This window comes from Rattus rattus, chromosome 8 (genome assembly GCF_011064425.1).
Source record: "Rattus rattus isolate New Zealand chromosome 8, Rrattus_CSIRO_v1, whole genome shotgun sequence".
Classification (NCBI taxonomy): domain Eukaryota; kingdom Metazoa; phylum Chordata; class Mammalia; order Rodentia; family Muridae; genus Rattus; species Rattus rattus.
This window is the reverse complement of record NC_046161.1, coordinates 74,453,283-74,472,289: the sequence shown is the minus strand read 5'-3', so window position 1 is coordinate 74,472,289 and position 19,007 is coordinate 74,453,283. Positions and strand designations below refer to the sequence as shown.

The window sequence follows — 19,007 nt, the reverse complement described above, 5'->3', positions numbered from 1 at the left end:
TGACTATACCAAATGCTTCCATAAAATGTGTACAAGTATTTTTTGTTTTTTTTTTTCTTTTTCCGGAGCTGAGGGGCGAACCCAGGGCCTTTGCTTAGTAGGCAATTTAGCTACCACTGAGCTAAATCCCCAACCCCACAAGTATTTTAAAATTGATAATGATAGGCATTTTCAGCTTTTTATTTTGCAAGATGTATGTGTAGTAGCTACAGATATGTTGAAGCAACAAATCTCTAAATTATAAATCAGTCTGGATAAAGTAATGATGAAATAAAGTTTAGCCACTGTAAAAGCATCCATGCTACTCTAAACCCTGCTTTGTGCTAACAACCTGTCGGTAAATTAGAAGGACAAAGTAACAGGAAAGCAACCTGATGAAATTGTTAGAACACTTTCACACCATTTAGAGTGAATATTTGGGGAACACGATAGAAATGTGGTTGCTTGTCACATGAAAGGAATGTGACGTATGTAGACCCCTGCTCACTCCTGCTACCACTGGGACTGCCCTGGAGGAAATAAATTCCTCCTGGTGGTCCACACCATAAAGGCAGGAAAGCCTTTGGTTGCTTTGCTGCCCTTCATATGCTAGGGAAGGCTTTACCTTCAGAGACTGAAATGCTATGTTCCCAAGCCTCCAAGCCAAAAGAAATACTAGATTAAAGCTACAGTAGTCACATTAATTTCTGGCCAGCTAAGTGTTGGTGAAATCTAGACATATATCACAATTCATATGCTTTCTAGTAACTTGTATTTTTAAAAAAACACATCAAAAATGCCTCTTCTGTTTTTATAAAGATATAATAAGCAATTAACTCCAAATTTAATTAAGTTGAGAAGCAGAGGTCAGAAGATGATCCCAAATCCCCTCAGACTGGCATTACAGGGGGTGGGAGCCATCATGGAGGAGGTGCAAACTGAGCCCAGGTCCTCTGCAAGAGCAGCCAGTGCTCCTCACTGGAGCCCCCTCTCCAGCCCCACACCAGCATCCCCAGTCATCCCAGACGTTGGGGTGGCACATGTACAGTTTCTTACTATTCGGTGTAACATTCAGGCAGTGTGTGCATTTCCCATCATATTCTAAGTTGCCCAGGGACAACTTTTGCCCTGTTTATCTTTTAATCCTGGCTCAATGTCTAACACCAAATAATCAAACAGAAGTATCTACTGGGGATAGAACTAAGAGGCATAATGATACATTTCTCCCCTAACATTGAGTCAGTGATTGAAGTTTTTACAGCTACATTAAAGACAATGTTAAGGCTAGTGTTACAAACCTTATACATCATGAACTGGTTCACCTTCTCCCACAGTGTTAGGATCACTTATCTCCATACTTTGAGAAAGTGATTCAGATGTCAGAGCTGCTTGCATTCCGCCTGAGCATCCCAAATTTTAAAGTATGAAAACCCAGGCTTTGCAGTGTTTGAGATTTGGTGTTTGCACATTAGGGATACTGAACTCATGATAAACTTACAAATCAATCTCAACAGAGAGCTCATTGGTAAGACTATAATTCTAACACACCATCTAGTTAGATCTCAGGTATCCACATGGGGCAAGGGGAATCAATGCCTTAGCCCAGTGGCTCTCAACCTATGGGTCATGACCGCTTTGGGTCATCAGATATCCTGCATATCAGATATCCTGCATATCAGACATTTACACTATGATTCATAACAGAGCAAAATTATAGTTATGGGGTAGCAATTTGTAATCTTTACTAATACATAAACTCTCTGTGAAGAAATATTATTCCTTGTTGTTTAGTCAATAATAAAGAAATCTATACATAGGTGCCTTCTTTATCATTCCCAATATTTGCAATTCATAGTTAATCCTGAAATGTAAAATCTGAAAATCCAGAAGGCCCACTGTACTTGATTTAACATAAGATATGTACAAAAGCAAGTGGGAATCCAAAATCAGTGAGCTTTAGGACTAAGGGTAGATGATTTGCAAACCTGGTATAAAATTTATTTTCCTCCAACCTACCCGAAAATTATCTGGGGAGCTCAAGTGAAGCTTCTCCCTAATGTCTTCTGAAGCCCCGGCACACAGCCTGTAAAAAATATGGTAATTCCGCTCCTCTTTGCCTTGAACACAAATCCTAGACTTCTCTAGAAGGTAATGGGAAACAAATCCTCCAACAACCGAACTCTAAAAGACAAAACAGAAAATACATTTTGTATCTATGGGATTGAAATATTATGTTAAACTGTTAAACTAACCTTTTCTAATAAACATTTGCTTGTCAAAGAAGTTAAAATATTTATCAAATGCTAGACAAAAATACCTACAATGTAAGCTTTGAATATTTCTGCTTCATTTTAAACACTGTTATCCAATGTCCACCCTGAGCCTCTCCAGAATTAGAACTGGCTTTGCAGTGCACCCCAGTGTCCACAGCAGCCTGCAGACTTGCTGAAGAGCTCTCAGCTCACCACCATGAAAAACTTCCGCTAAGACACTAACTGCCCTCATGTGATCATTACAGACCACGCACACAACAGATAACGTGTAGCTTACATCACACTGTGTCCCATAATTGTGTACATTATTATTACATGTTATCATGACAACAAAAGAATCAAGTGTGAGTAAAAAAAGAACTGTAAATCTATGGTTGGTGACACATCCAAATCCAATCTACTAATTTTAAACTGCATAGACGTTCTGGATAGTCATTGTAAATACAGATACACAACAATAGTTACATTAATAATAATCTTAGACAGAACTGCGCCAATTCCAACTCTAGTAAGATCCTTGCACTTACCACACACACCTCCCAAATATATCACAAAAGCAACTTCCATTTACCTTTTCGTTGAAATGAATTTCTACAAATTTTCCAAATCGACTGCTATTATTGTTACGAACAGTCTTTGCATTTCCAAATGCTTCTAAAAGTGGATTAGCTATTGAAAAAGAAATGAAAACACTTCATCAAAAAATCACAGGAAAGACATGAAGAAAAAGTATAAAGCAATATATACATATTACATCTCCACAAGGAAGAAAATTTGGGAAAATACTAAAATAAATGCTTTTAGAAATATTAATGCAGAAAATTTATCAAGTAATGTCAAATTCCCCAAGGATTAAATGTTGACCCACTGTAATGGTTTTACTTTTGGTTGACAAGTGGGCAGGATCAGGAGTCATCTAGGGGACAAGCCTCTGGGGTAGAGAAAGACAATAGGGTAATAGATCACCATTAAGGAAATATCTGAGCAAAGATTTATGGGAGATGGGAAGGTCTCTCATATCTCCAAGAGGGAAGCATTGTGGACCAGAAATAAGATTCTTCTAAGTCAACTTCAGAGGTACCAACAATAATAAATAAAAATCAACAATACCTTCAACGATTCTATCATCAATATCTTGACCTGTTCCATAAGATTCTGTCAGGTATCTATTTAAAATACAAGATTAAAAGATCCTTGAATAACAATGATATTGAATACAATTAATTTATAAGTTTACTATTTCATACATATCAGACTAATAAAACATAGATCATCAATGTAACTGGTGATGTTTTTTAATTTTTATTTTTTTAATTTGCTTCTGCATGTGTCTTTTTTTTTTTTTCTTTTTTTTTTTTTTTTCTGGAGCTGGGACTGAACCAGGGGCCTTGTCTTACTTAAAAGCACTCTACCACTGAGCTAAATCCCCAACCCCTTTCTGCATGTGTCTTATATGAGCATGTGCATGTCATTGAATTACATTTGTTAGCTGTTTGGAAATATTCTGATTTTAACAAATTCTTTAAATAGATTTACATAAGTATCTCTTAATAACTATTTAACTTAATAACTATATGCATTTACATAACAAATACATAACTTTCAAAAAGGACCCCCATCATGAAAAAAACTAAGAACTGAGCTGGGCAATGTAACAATGTGGAAAAGAATAATCCCAGCACTCAGAAGGCAGAAGCAGACAGATCTCTGTGAGTTCAAAGCCAGCCTGGTCTGCAGAGTGAGCTCCAGGACAGCCAGAGTTGTTATACAGAGAAACCCTGTCTCGGGGGTGGGGGGAGAAAAACAGACAAGAAAACTTAAGAAGTGCAATAGATTAGGAACAATTCTAATAAAAATTCAGAATGTGCTGGGCTGAGCAGTAACCTCACCACTAGATTTAACTTTCTTGGGTATGTGTAATGGTACACATTGATCATCAACTCAATGGGACCCAGAATCATCTAGAAGACAGGTCCATAGCCATGTCTGTGAGGGATTGGTATAGATTAGGATAATTAGTGGGAAGATCTGCCCTGACTGTGAATAATAGTATTCCATTCACTGGGGTCCTAGCCCACCTAGAGAAGAGCTAAGGCTAGACCCAAACACTCCTTCACCCTCCTCAGCTTCCTGACTGCAATGTGTCCAGCCTTGGCCAACATACCTTCTCCACCACTGTAAATTTTTATGTTTGTACCCTCCCTGCCTTAATTACTTCTTGTCTGACATGTTGTCAGAGCAGTGACACAATTTATAGCATTTAAAATAACAGAATGAAACTACAGTCCTACAGTGGTAAGTAAGGCTCCTTCCCCCTTTAAAATGTCATGATGGCACACCAAGTGTTGAGAGTTTAATCTGATGGTAGAAAGGGGATCTGAGGGGAGACGAGACATGAGAAAGGCTAAATAAAAAGTAGTTTTGAAAATATTTCATAGTACCAACATTAAGAACGAATTTATCCATTTGGATTTTGAAGGAATATTCTTGAGTTTCTTATTGCCTGACCTATGGAATCCTCAGAGAAATAACACATCGGAGCTGGTTTTGTACAATGTAGAGATTAGCTACCAGATGAGATGTTGGTTTCTTCCAAACTATACCATGGGATATGCAATAGTATTAAAAGCCAGTTTATGTAAATACTCTGACATCACCCCAACACTCAAAACTGCACTGTATTCCCAATAGCCATGTGGCAGAAATAACCCCAGTGCCTATCAACCATGTACATATATAGCAAATGCAATAAATCCATGCAATAAAATTTATTCAGCCATAAATTTCAGATGCTATAACATACTATAACATGAGTGAGTACGCTTTTAAGAGGCAAGGTTTTGCGAAGTTCTCTAGGCTCCCAACCCCTTGAGACTAAAGTGATCTTCCTGCCTCAGTCTCCCAAGAAGCTGTGTGTATGTGTGTGTTTGTATGTATGTATGTATATGTGTGTGTACACAGATAGCCACATTCACCCCAACCAGCTCAAACATGGATGAGTCACCTATTGAGCTTAAAGGACACACTGAAATATTTATTCAATACAATGCCACTTAACAAGGTACTTAGAGAAAATCATGGAAACCCAAAGGTGAACAGTGGTCAACAGCATCTGGAGGAGTAACAGGGAGGTTTTCAGTGAGGACAGTTGTCAGTCTTGTGAGACGAAGAATACAATGATATGAATGTGGCGATGTGAACGTACTTATTACTGAACTTCAAAATGGGTATTTCGACAAACTCAGTGTCACACATTTTTTAACTGTGGAAATAATGTCTGATTGTTCAAAACATTTCAGATTAGCTAAACACTCACCTTAGAACAAACTTTGTATTCTCTGTTTTGCCAGCTCCTGATTCTCCAGACACAATGATAGACTGGCTCATCTTGAGCACCTTCATGTCTCGAAAAGCCTTATCAGCTGGGGACAGAGTAGCACAGTAGCACAGTGAGCAAAATTACTGACAAGAATTCACTGTAGGGGCCCTCACTCCGTCCAAAAGAAGCCATGAATAATAAAGTCATTCTCTAAGTATTTCCTTGCAGTGTTCCTAACAGAGAAGTAATAGGAAATCCAAACATCTCAAGACTGAGCTAGATTGTCTCCACATTGAGCTTTGGCTCAGCTTGCCCAAATACCAGAGCAGTTCTGCAGAGGGACAGGAAATGCTGAGTGTGCATAACTAATGAGGTCCCCAGTGAAAAGCAAGAAGGAATGAGCTTCCAATTAGAAATCTGGCAACCAAATCTACTGTGAGGGAGAAAAACAACTGAAAATAAATCAACAGAATAATTATTTCCAGCTCCAACCACATACCTGTAAATTTTATAGTTTCATTAACAACTGAATGAGAAAATACTGATCCAGAAAGATTAACAGATAAACGTTAGTATTGAATCTTCAGATGTGTATGTCTCATTTGGAATAACCACAGAGACCAGGAAATTAGTAAGGAGTCATTGAGAAGTGGGGCTTTCAACCAACCAGAGCCCCCAGGGACTAAACCACTACCCAAAGAGTATTCATGGACTGACCCATGGCTCCAGCTGCATATGTAGCAGAGGATGGCCTTGTTGGGCACCAATGGAAGGAAAAGCCCTTGGTTCTGCCAAGGTTGGACCCCACAGTGTAGGGGAATGTCAGGGGGCAGGAAGGGGGAATGGCTGGGGAGGAGAATGCCCTTATAGAAGAAGGGGAAAGGGATGGGATAGGGGGCTTATGTCTGGGAAACCAGGAAAGGGAATAACATTTGAAATGTAAAATACCCTTGGGAGGGAATAGGGAGGCAAAGTTTAGAACAGAGGCAGAAGGAACACCCATTCAGAGTCTGCCCCACATGTGGCCCATACATATACAGCCACCAAACTAGATAAGATGGATGAAGCAAAGAAGTGCAGGCTGACAAGAACCAGATCTCTCCTGAGAGACATAGCCAGAATACAGCAAATACATAGGCAAATGCTATCATTAAACCACTGAACTGAGAATGGGAACCCCGTTGAAGGAATCTTAGAAAGGACTGAAAAGAGGTAGAGAAGCTTGCAACCACGTAAGAACAACAATGCCAACCAACCAGAGCTTCCAGGGACTAAGCCACTACCCAAAGACTATACATGGACTGACCCTGGGCTCCAACTGCATAAATAGCAATGAATAGCCTAGTAAGAGCACCAGTGGAAGGGGAATACCTTGGTTTTGCCAAGACTGAACCGGGAGTGAAAGTGATTGCTTGGGGGAGGGCTGTAATAGGGGGAGGATGGGGAAGGGAACACTCATATAGAAGGGGAGAGGGAGGGATTAGGGGGATGTTGGCCGGAAACTGGAAAGGGGAATAACAATTGAAATGTAAATAAGAAATATTCAAGTTAATAAAGATGGAAAAAAAGCTGTAGGTCAAGAGACTTGAAAGTAATGTAAAGAGTGGGCTTCCCATCAGAGAAAGAGAGAGAGAGAGAGAGAGAGAGAGAGAGAGAGAGAGAGAGAGAGAGAGAGAGAGAGAGACAGAGAGAGAGAGAAGAGAGAGAGAGAGAGAGAGAGAGAGAGAGAGAGAGAGAGAGAGAGAGAGAGAGAGAGAGAGAGAGAGACAGAGACAGAGAGAGAGAGAGAGAGAGAGAGAGAGAGAGAGAGACAGAGAGAGAGAGAAACAGAGAGAGACAGAGACAGAGAGAGAGAGCGCGGGTGCGCACAGTGGGACTTTCATGGAAGGGAAAATAGGGCGCTATGATGTAAAGGGGGAATCTGGAATGAGAAAAGGTTAAATGTGGTCTGGAATAGAAGGATGGGGATACAGAGAGAGATAACTCACACTAAAGACCTTCTAAAAACAGTCATGAAAATTTACTGCTGCAGAAGCTTCCTAAAATATAAACAGACATATATAAAAAGAGCTTAAATGAAGTCACCATCTAATGGGGCAACAATGCCCCTACTAGATACCACAACTAACAAATAAAATGCCCAGTGTTAGAAATGTGTTATGTCTATTGAAGTTGCTAGCCAGTGAGGTCCCAGAGATCCCAAATATTACCTGCTAATATTACCTGTCATTGTTCTTGGTTACCCTCCAAAATTTGACAGTAAGATTCCTATTGCTCTAGGCATTATATTCTTGAGTTAAAAAAACATGGAGAAACAAAACTGGTACTGGCCTGAATGAAAGCCTCATCCCCATTGACTAGCGTTCCTAATGTTGGGAGGGTGCTATGCATGCTACTGGAGGAGAAAAGCAACCCAATCTTATTTAAATATGAACCATGCAAACCCCAGTGACAATGTGCCTGGTAAGATATGCCCACTGGTGCAATAGTGGCATGGATGTCATAGGTGTAACCAACCACTTTCTGTCTGGACCTCCCTCTGCCCAAGATGAAACCCATGGATGGCACAGTTATGAGGAGCAAGAATCTGTGGCTATACAAATCGCAGGAATCCTACTAGTCTGCTAATAAGATATAATATTAAGCCAACACCTAACTACTCCTCATTACACCCACAGGTTACTGCATCTCTCAAACTTCATCAGAAAAGGTTCTTTTTGTAAAAGACCGATTTATTTTTATGTTACGTGTATTGGTGTTTTGTCTGGATATATGTTAAGTATACTACATATGTACAGTGCCCACAGAGACCAGAGGAGGGCATCAGATCTCTCTAGAACCATAGCTTATAAGTGGTTGTGAGCTTTCATATGGGTGCTTGGAACCAAACATGGATCAGTAAAGCTCACAACTATTGACTTATCTCTCTCCAGCCCAAGACACCATTTTTGGCATTTGAGAGTGATTAACACAGATTCCCACAATGGTCAAAGTTCCGAAAATGATTGTGAATGCTCAGTCCTATACATCACTCCGTTCAACTATATCACAATCTCCTCTTCCCCAGGCTCAGGGATCACAGCAGAAGAGAGGGCAGAAAGATCGTAACAGCGAAGATGGAGGATGATTGTAAGGACATGGTGGTTTGGATACAAGAGGACAGTTGGATGTGAACTCAGAGATTGCAGCAACATGCACAAGACCTGTACAAGATCAGCATGTTCAAAACCCAGCATGGAACTGGGGGCTGAGGTGGGCATGAAGTTCCACGCCTAGCTGAGCAGGTACTGGTAATCGATGTCTGCCAGAAGCGACAGAGTTGGCGTTAGAAGGGTGTGGCCCCTGTAGGTCTGACAAGCCCAGCAGATGGCCACTTACCTACTAAAACTATGGGGGCAGCACTAACAGGACTCAGTGTAGGCTTACAAAGGAAAACAAATGAAGACCCAACGTAGGGTGGGAATGGAATGGGGAGTAGATCTGGGAGGAGATGGGTGAGGGTAAGGAATGTGAACAAAATACAATGTATAAAATATACACACAGAGTTAACAAAAATACGTAAAACTTAAATCACGTGAAATTTTCCTCTGCATTATTAAATTTAAAAATCATATAAACTTGTCAACATTTCTAAAACAGACAAAATTAAACTGCTTTAAATCTCCCTAACAGCATTATTTATACAGATTTCTTAGCTATTTTCACACTACAATAATTGAAGTTGTAATGTGTCTTAAATGTTCAGATAACACAAAATAAGCACAATTAATTGTTAATGTCACAAACTTAAAGTTAAAATTAGTTCCCCCAGAGATCTTCACATTGAGCAAAATTAGCTACTCTCAGAAAGATAAATATCACGTTTTTCTCTCCTGCAACTTGAAAGCAGAAGGGAGACTAACTTGTCTCACTTCTCACTTGTCCAAGAGAGGAGGGAGGGACGACAGAATGAAGATCTGAGAAAAATACATGACACAATTTCCTCGGAAAATACCATCATGAACTCATTTTTTCAAAACAAACATTTAAAAAAAATAGTTCCAAAGCAATTTGGCTCAAGAAGACAATTATTTTTCATCCCAAACATGTGCCACCCACACGAACAAAAACAGCTTTACAAATGGCTTTCCGTCTAAGAGCAAGCCCCAAGCAGGATTGCATGGGTATTCCCACCAGTCCACTGTGATTGGAGCATCTGCCTGCACCGTGGCGGTGCTGCGAGGGGAACCTCTGGGAAGGAGGCCCCATGAAGAGGTCCCTGGAGACATACTCTGAGAGGGTGGTTTCTTCCCTGACACCCTGAGTTCTCACAAGAGGGTGTTGTTATAAAAAGAGCAGAGCAAGCCTAGGGCCTCTGACTGTATCCAGGAAACACTATGTCCTTATATCCTCCACCTCTACTCTTAGAGTCTTTCTGCCCCCTCTTCCACAGTGATCTCTGAGCCTCTACTTCTGGTTGGAGGTCAATTATGTGTTCCTGTAGCCATTACTCTATGCCATGAGGAGATGCCGCCATGAAGTACTCCACCCCACAGCCTGTGCTGCGCTATGGTTTATGAACCTCCCAGACTCTGAGCTAAATAACCTGCTTCTTCACGAAGAGGTATTTCAGTAGTGACACAGACTGACAAATAGCACCATAAGCAGCACCAGCTGCCCACTGTCCAGTCTACAAAGGTCTCCCACACTGCTACTCTAAAAACCCTGAACCCAGTAAAGGCTAAAAATAAAAGCTGATTTATTTGCATTTTAAGCATTGAACTTCTCTCTTATGACAAGCTTCATCATACTCGGTTTCTAATGACTATGCACTGATCGGCTGATATGAGAACATAGCAACGTCCATCAGAGTACTGAGAACTATGAATCAGACAAGTATTACACTACTTCCAGCTAGCATGTTGAGTGTGCCTGTATACAATAACCCAGCTAGAAGTGAGGCCTGGCATGTTGAGTGTGCCTGTGTACAATAACCCACGCTGGAAGAGAGGCCTACTTACTCCAAAACAAAAGCACAAGGGGAAAGTCTAGGAAGACAAGAGACTGGACAAAAAAGAGCCCCCAAGATGCCCCGCTGCTGGTTATGTCTAAGTACAAAGGCTTAGCCAACACATTGAACTCTGTGAGGACACATGTGGAATGTAAGCTCCAGTTCTCATCAGTGATATGGAACATGTACCACTTGAAAGACTGTAATTTTACAAAGCTCTGGTGCAAGTTAATACAAAGAAAAAGGCTGCTATTGGAGTCTTGCTGGACAGTGATGATATATGCTTTTAATGCCAGCGCTCTCCTCGGGAGGCAAAGGCAGGTGGATCTCTGAGTTTGAGGCCAGCCTGGTCTACAGAGTGAATTCTAGGAAGCCTGAGCTACAAAGAGGAATACTTCCATTTTTTATAAAATTAAAAAAAAAACAGTAAGCCAAAATAAAACAAACAAAACAGTTCCAGTCCTACACAAGTAACATAGTTACAAGTAATGTCCAAGTTAAGAGAGAGGTGTTGTCCCTGAGTTGTAGAAGATATTAGCTTTGAGATGGGAGTGATTATAACTGAAAATACCAGTAGAGCCAGACATGTGACATACTGTCAATCCCTGTCTTCAGAATGTAGAAGCAGGAAGATTAAGAGTTCAAAGCCATACTCAAGTACATATTGTACTCAAAGTTACTCTCTCTCTCTCTCTCTCTCTCTCTCTCTCTCTCTCTCTCTCTCTCTCTCACACACACACACACACACACACACACACACACACACACACACACACACACACAAAAGTACTATTAAGTTGTCTTTTATTAAGCCTACTTTCAATGGGGCAGGCACGCCTCAGAGGTCATGGGAATTTGACTAATAAGAATGTATGACTGGCCCATGAGTTGGCTACGAAGTATTCAGGCCCTCCCTGTGTAGGATACAAGCTTCTAACAACACTAATACACCCAAGAGGCATACAGGCCTTGCAAAATATGTATTCTACACATGGTATCTTTCATTAAATAAATTAAGGGAATAGCATTTGCAACCTTGTACCTGAAGGACTGGCCAGGCATGTGGCCGTCACCGTTGAGCTGACCCATGAAAAGTGTGCCAGGCATCTGAGAGCCTGAAGAAACACTGTCATCAACACTAGAGAGTGTGCACTCAAACTCTGCCCCACCCAGCTCTGTCCCCTTTACATGTGTCCCTTTTCTCTATTTAATACCCCTGTCACTCTAGGGAGACTTCTCTATGCTCTTGTCTTGTCTTATCGTCTCTTTCCTTCTCCCTCTCCCTTCTCTTGTTTTAGAGATCTGTCTTTCCCTCTTTGGTTTTCCTTATGATTGGCTTTCCCACAGACCATGGGCTAGCCTAGTACATGGATGGGTCTCTGTACCTCAGCCTCCTGAGGCCAGGAACCCTTAGGTTATTTGACTGGTGTGCTCCCCTCTCCCTTTCCATCTCCCTGTAGCCAAAGCCCTACCCTCACAGAGGTCTGCACTGTTCCTTGATCTGTTTTATTTTCCCTCCTCTCTTTTCTTTATCAGCCTGGTACTAATCACTTGTTCACAACAACTAGTGAACCTTTTCCTTCCCCTCTTACCTACGGTGGTTATTATTTTAGAATGCACTTGGCATCTAAGTAGCAACTGTCAATCATTATTGTGCAGTCACTCATGGTGAGCCTACACTTCTATGGTGATTGATTCTATGGGTACTATTTGACTTATAAGGGACTACTGTAGACAGGACCTGGTTCCAAACACCAGGCTAGGGAAGAAAAATGGCACATCAGTCCTACTGCAGCCTAGTCTCTCCTGCACATTGTAAACATTTCCACTAAAAAAAAAGTTTAAGATAAATATACAAACAAACCAATAACCTAACCCAAGATGTTCAAAACTCCAATGCAAAAATAGAAAAAAAATAGCAACTTGACACCTCAAAAATTACTAATCCAACAGCATACTCAAACTTATGGGATACGATGAAGATGTTCAAAAGTAGAAATTTATAGCTACAAATGCCTACATTTAAAAAAAAATAATAATCAAGGAGCTCTCAAAGAAACACATGACAGTGCATCTTGGGCCTGTGGAAGAACAGAACAAGTCAAAGCGAAATTCAGTCAAAAGAAAGAAATTGCTAAGATCAGGCAGAAATTAATAAAATGGAAAAAAGAAAAGAAAAAAAAAACAATGATTCTTTGTATTGGTTCTTTGGGGGGAAATAACAAGATGGACAAACCTTTAGCTAAGCTAACTAAAGAAAGAAAAGGCTAAGTAAGCTTCATAAAATTTGGATGAAAATGGAGACATTACCAGAGATTCTAGAGAAGCTCTCAGACCTATATTCCTAAGATGGGAACCTCAATGAAAATGCGCTGTGTTCTTTCTTACGGGGATCCTGGCTTCACTTGTTTATATTTCCAAGTTTAAATCGGAGTAGGTTCTGTGGAGGCCAGGGAATAAGTAAAGGGACACGAGAAGTGTATTCTGGGGGTGGGGGAGGGGGATGACAAGCAGAGATAGTAAGACACGTGATAAGGGGGTGGGGGACAGGACGATACACAGGTGGAGATAAAGCACATGTGATAGGGAAGTTCAGGGGTGACACTAGAGCTAGGAAGGCTTAAGTGGGAATGGAGTGGGGGCGTGAAGGAAACAAAATGGGTGTGTCAGCTCAACAGAAACTTGGCAAATAGGGAACTGTCACATAAACCCATTACATTATAAGGTAACTCAGACATTTTCAAGCTTGACTGAAGGGTACTCTGCATGAATTAGTCATGCTGCTCCCAGAAGCCATTAGCCTTTAAACAAAAGTCCCAGAGCCTTGTGAACTGTTGTCCAGGGAGACCACAAAGGCTCTCCAGACAGTGGGAGCTATTGCCATTGCTCTTGGTCACCCACAAGAACTAGACAGAAGGGCTCTACTACTGACGACACCACACTCGATCTAAGCTTGAAGCGTTCAGGCCACTAAGTTCTTGGTCCTGGAAGGTGCTGTGCAGGCTGCTGCTGGGTAAAGTATCAAAGGCCGTACTGGGCTGTAGATGCTGGGTACTATAATACCAATCTGCCAGGCAAGATGTTCCTGCTGATGCAATAGTAGCCCAACTATTTGTGGGGGTGGGGTAATCAAATCTGAGTCAATTTGAGTCCCAGTCAATGGAAAAAAACATATATCTGGTACAGTGAACCTGGGCAAAAACCCAGGAGGAAACCTGGCACTGATATTAAGCTAAAATGGACATGTAGTCACACTGCTGTTTAAATATTTATATTTATACCGTATACTAGTACTGCAGTCTGCCTTGGCCAGAGAAGAACTTTTGGAAGGAACGGTAACAATAGAGACTCATGCCTGCCCAAGTGAGTGGCTGTGAAGTGTTCAGTCCTAAACAAGGCATCTGCGACACCTGCTCCAGTGATGCCACAGAAATGGGGCAAGGAAAGGGTGTAAAACTTGATGATGGAGAAGTCAAGGAAATGCTGTCTCTGGTGACATGATATAATCATGAACACCCAGCAACTATGAGAACCTGTATGTATATTTTCACAAAAACTAAAACATGAAAATAAGATGAGAATTAGTTTCAGATAAGAGAGATGTAGAAAGGGGTAAGAATGGGCAATGGGAGGAATATGATCACAATGTGTTATACGAATTATTAAATTATCAAAAGTTAAATTTAAAAATTTGTATCCAAAAATGGACACATTCCTAAGATATAATATAAACCACCAAAATTAAATCAAGATATGATAAAAAAAATTTAAACAAGTCTATATCAAAATAGAAATAATAATTTTAAAACTCCTACACTTAAAAACAGTCCAGGACCATACAGATTCACCATACAATACTATCAGACTTATAAAGTAGTGTCAGTGTTTCACAAACCAACCCAAAACAAAAAAGGAAAAAAATGCTACTAAATTATTTGTAGAAAGCTAGTATCACCCTGAAGCCCAAACAAGAGACATAACAACAAAAAACAAAATTACATACTAGTGCCCCTGGTGGATACTGATATAAAACTTATAAATAAAATACTTGAAAATTGGATTTAAGAATATATCCAGAAGGCCCCTTACTGAAATCAAATTGGTTTCATTGCAGGGTCCAGGGATTTAAAGGAAACATAATACATCACTGAAATGGACTAACACAGAAATCACATGAACGTCTCAATAAATTCAGAAAAGGCTTTAGACAAAGTCCAACATCTCTCCATGTTAAGATCCCTGAATAGATGAGGCACAGTAGGAGCATTCTCAAAATAACAATGGCTGTTTGTGTCACAGCTAAGCCAACAGTGTACTGGGAGGAGAAACTGGAAGCTACTAAAACCACGACCAATGCAACAGTTTCAACTTTCCCCACTCGCCTAGGCATAGTGCTTCAAATCTTGGCTATAGAAATGTTTCAAGAGGAGGAAATAAAAGAAACACAAATAGAAACATTAGTCAGTCTATTCTCATTAGCAGATGATATGATAGGACATAAGAGACCCTAAAGGATGCAACAGAAAACTGACAGCTAAAGTACACTTTCAGAAATGTTGACGAGATGCAAAACTAACATACAAAGATCAGTAGTTACACCATCATGCCCCAGTGTACACCAGTAAACACCAAACACACACATGTTGAGAAAGAAATTAAATAAAGAATTCTGTTTGTAATTACAACAAAAATTAAAATAAAATACCCTGAAAAACATCTAACTAAGGGAGTGGAAGACAGTACAATAAAAACTTACAAATACTGAGAAGAAATAGAAAAGGGTACTAGAAAAGGAGAAAGACCTCCCATGCTCATAGGTGGAAGTAATCAATATTATGAAAGTGGTTATACTACCAAAGCAACCTACAGATTCAATGCAATTTCCATCAAAACGTCATTCTTCACATAAGTAAGAAAAACTATTAAATTCATATGGAAAACCAAAAGATCCCAGATAAAGAAAACAATCTTACTTAAGAAGAATAGTAGAGACCACCATATCTGATTTCAAGTTGTATTGCAATATAATAATAACAACAACAACAACAGCAGCAGCAGCAGCAGCAGCAGCAGCAGCAGCAGCATAGTGCAGGCACAAAAATAGACATGTAGGTCAATAGAATACAATCCACCTGATATTTTTTACAAAGGTGCCAAAGATATACACAGGAGAAAAGACAGTCTCTCATTCTCATGTAGACGGAGGAAGCTAATTCCTTATTTCTCATCCCATTCAAACATCAACTCTTTATGTTTGAAAAACCTAAATATGAGACCTAAAACTCTGAAACTTAGAGGAAAAAGTAGGTCAAACACAAGGTAGATACATAGACAAAGACTTTATGAATGGGCCTAAAGAGGTCTCCAGTCACTCAGGAAACCATGCCAATCACTGACAAATATGATCTCGTCAAATTAATAATCTTTGAGTAGCAAAGGAAACATTAGATGAAGACACAGCCTATAGAATGTGAGAAAATCTAACAAATAATTGATACCTAGAATATACCAAAATTGCAAGGTGGGGGTTTCAGAAAGAACACCAGAGCCACAGAAAGGGATAGAGGAGAGAAACAAAATGCAGGTTGTCAGGAATGACATGACTGTCCCAATCCTGAACTCAGAGCAGTTGTGATTATCTGCTCAACACTGACTCTATCAAAATCCTGTCATGGAGCAAGGAGGGCTCATAGATCCCCACTGCTTTCTAAGGATTTATGCATAGTCATAGACAGACATTTCCCCAGTAATAGAAGTGCTCACACTCCTGTAAACAAAACTAATTAAACCCATTGGGTCACACACACTCACACACACACACTCACACACATACACTCACACACACACACACACTCACACACACACACTCACACACAGACTGACTAAAGTACAAAGGCTGTGGTTGGAAGAGGCAGAGGATTCGTAGGAGTGGTAGGGAGACCCAAAAGGATAACGGGGTGAATACCCTCAAAATATGCTATACACATATATGAAAACGTCCTGATGACAAATTATGAACAATTAATACATGCAAACAAAAGGAAACCCTTGTATACTGCTGGTAGGAATGTAACAAGTACATCCTCTGCAAAAACCAGTATGGTTCCTCAAAAGATTGAATGAATGAATGAATGAATGAATGAGAAGAAAGAAAGAAAGAAAGAAAGAAAGAAAGAAAGAAAGAAGGAAAGAAGGAAAGAAGGAAAGAAGGAAAGGAAGGAAAAAAGAAGGAAAGAAGGAAGGAAAGAAAGAAAGCTGTCCATACAGCTAGTAAAAAGTGTTTGTCATTCAAGTCCAGCAACCTGAATTTAATCCCTGGAACACATGTAAAGGTAAAAAGAGAAAACCAAATTGACCTCCACACGGGACCTACTTCAAATTGTCTTTTAACCTCCACAAATGTGCCCTAACACATGTACCAATACACACACACACACACACACACACACACACACACACACACACAAAGTTTTGCTCCTGGGCATTTACCCAAGGGACTCCAAGTCAGGGGACTACACAGGTCATTGCACACCAATGTTTATCACAGCACAATTCACAATACATAAGTTCTGAGACCAACCTAGGTGTCCAACAACACAGGAATAGATAAGAAAAATATGGTATGGAAATTTTTTAGGCCATAAACAGAAGCAAAATTATATCTCTTACAGGAAAATAGATGTACCTAGAGAATACCAAAATAAACAAACTGAGCCAGTCTTCTGTCCTGTGTAATTCCTAGATTTCATATAGACGCATAAAATCACATATGTAAACACTACATCAAAGTAGAGGTGAAACTATCTAGGAAACAAAATGAACTAACAACAGGAAGAGGGTAGAGAAGAGGAGAGTACAGGGTGTGAGGGAGGGTGTGGGGAAGGGTCACATACATGATAAACAGTACACACTTGCATAAAAACATCCTTATGTAACACAGTGCCATGTACAATGTATATATACAATGAAATCCTTTAAAAGACTCAAAACAACCTAAAAATCTAGTAAATCTGTATCATACAGGACAAAAAGTAAAGTACAACTTACCAATGGCAAAGACATGAGGTGGCATTGTCCCGAGAGATTTTCCTTGATAGGACTTTATTGTATCTGAAGAATATATCTTAGGTATATCAAAGTATGGATTCACTGCAATCAGAATGTTGGCCACATACGTCTAAGCAGGAAAGGCAGAAAAGTGAAACTGGTAGTTATTACTTTGCTTCAAAACTAAACAAAGAACACAGGAGAAATATTTAACAGACAGAACCTTTCGATTCTCATACATACAAGACTTCAAAATCCACATTTCTATACTAAATACTTTCTGATTTAAAAGAACCTACCATTTCGAAAACATTCCAAAGAAATACTTATTTTCAAGTAAGTGTTTTTTATGCTGTCATTTCAAAATCAACACCTTCAGAATCAAGACTATGTCTTCCCACTTCCCTGTGTCTCCAAAAACAAAAGCAAAAACCCCTTTCTGTAGTTCTTCCTGGTACATGGCTTCACCACATCACCACCAGGATCTGAGTATCTAAAATCTCCCACGGTGGCTGCTGCTGCTGAGTCCACTTAGGGACCCCAAGCTGGGTTCTACAGCTCAATTCAGGTCACAAGTATCCTCAGACCACTTAAACTGCTCCTAAACATTTAAGGGATCTTTAGCTCCTTCTGAGCCTTCCCTGTCAGTGAAGGCTCAGGAGTGACTTAGCGCTGAGACAGCCACTTGATCTTGGGAGTTCTGCAGAGCGCCACATGCAACCACTGGAGTAACTGTTTCATGAGAAACTTGAATTTCTTTTAAACTTTGAAATTGGATTTGTTTTTTTTAAAAGACCACAGAAATGTACTAGAATTCATAAAACTCCTACTCGGATAGAAATGTGGTTAGTAATACTGATGAAAGTGGAGCATACAAGATCATACTTTTCTCTCATCTTTCCAACTGTTGAAGTGTAAAAGCCTCTCAAGTTGCTAGATGCACATGATGCCCCAAAGCAGTTCCCTAGAGAAGACTAATGAGGAGAGGGCTGCAGGTGCGACTCAGCCGTGTCTATTCAAACACGGGACCCAGGTTCGGTTCCCCGGCACCCATATGGTTGCTCACATAATTCTAACAAGCGATTTGACACTCTTTCTGACCTTCACATGCACTAGCTACATATTTCTACACAACATACATGCAGGCAAAACACATACATGCATAAAATAAAAATAAACAAATCTTTAAAAAATAAGAACCAAAGTAAAGGATTAGAGATTTCAGGAACATGAAAAGGTTCAATAAGGTTCTCCTGCTCTTTTACTCAAATATGAGGGAGGATAGTATTTCTGGGAAGTACATTTAAAGTCATTTAAACCATTACTTTAAATTGTTTCATTCACATAAGCATGCATGTACATAGGATAGTAATTGATACCCTTATTTGACAATTATGG

At 39.9% G+C, this 19,007-nt stretch overlaps 1 protein-coding gene across 1 annotated transcript in view; it reads right to left on the bottom strand.

Moving 5' to 3' along the window:
* The window catches only part of Myo6 (myosin VI), a 142,189-nt gene that overhangs the window by 64,995 nt on the left and 58,187 nt on the right, over positions 1-19,007 (bottom strand). Inside the window, exons 5-9 of the mRNA XM_032909265.1 lie at positions 17,610-17,739; positions 5,569-5,674; positions 3,363-3,418; positions 2,824-2,921; positions 1,996-2,160 (exon numbers count right to left, since the gene is read on the bottom strand). Coding sequence (XP_032765156.1) covers positions 1,996-2,160; positions 2,824-2,921; positions 3,363-3,418; positions 5,569-5,674; positions 17,610-17,739 — 555 coding nt within the window. The remainder of the gene's footprint in view (positions 1-1,995; positions 2,161-2,823; positions 2,922-3,362; positions 3,419-5,568; positions 5,675-17,609; positions 17,740-19,007) is intronic.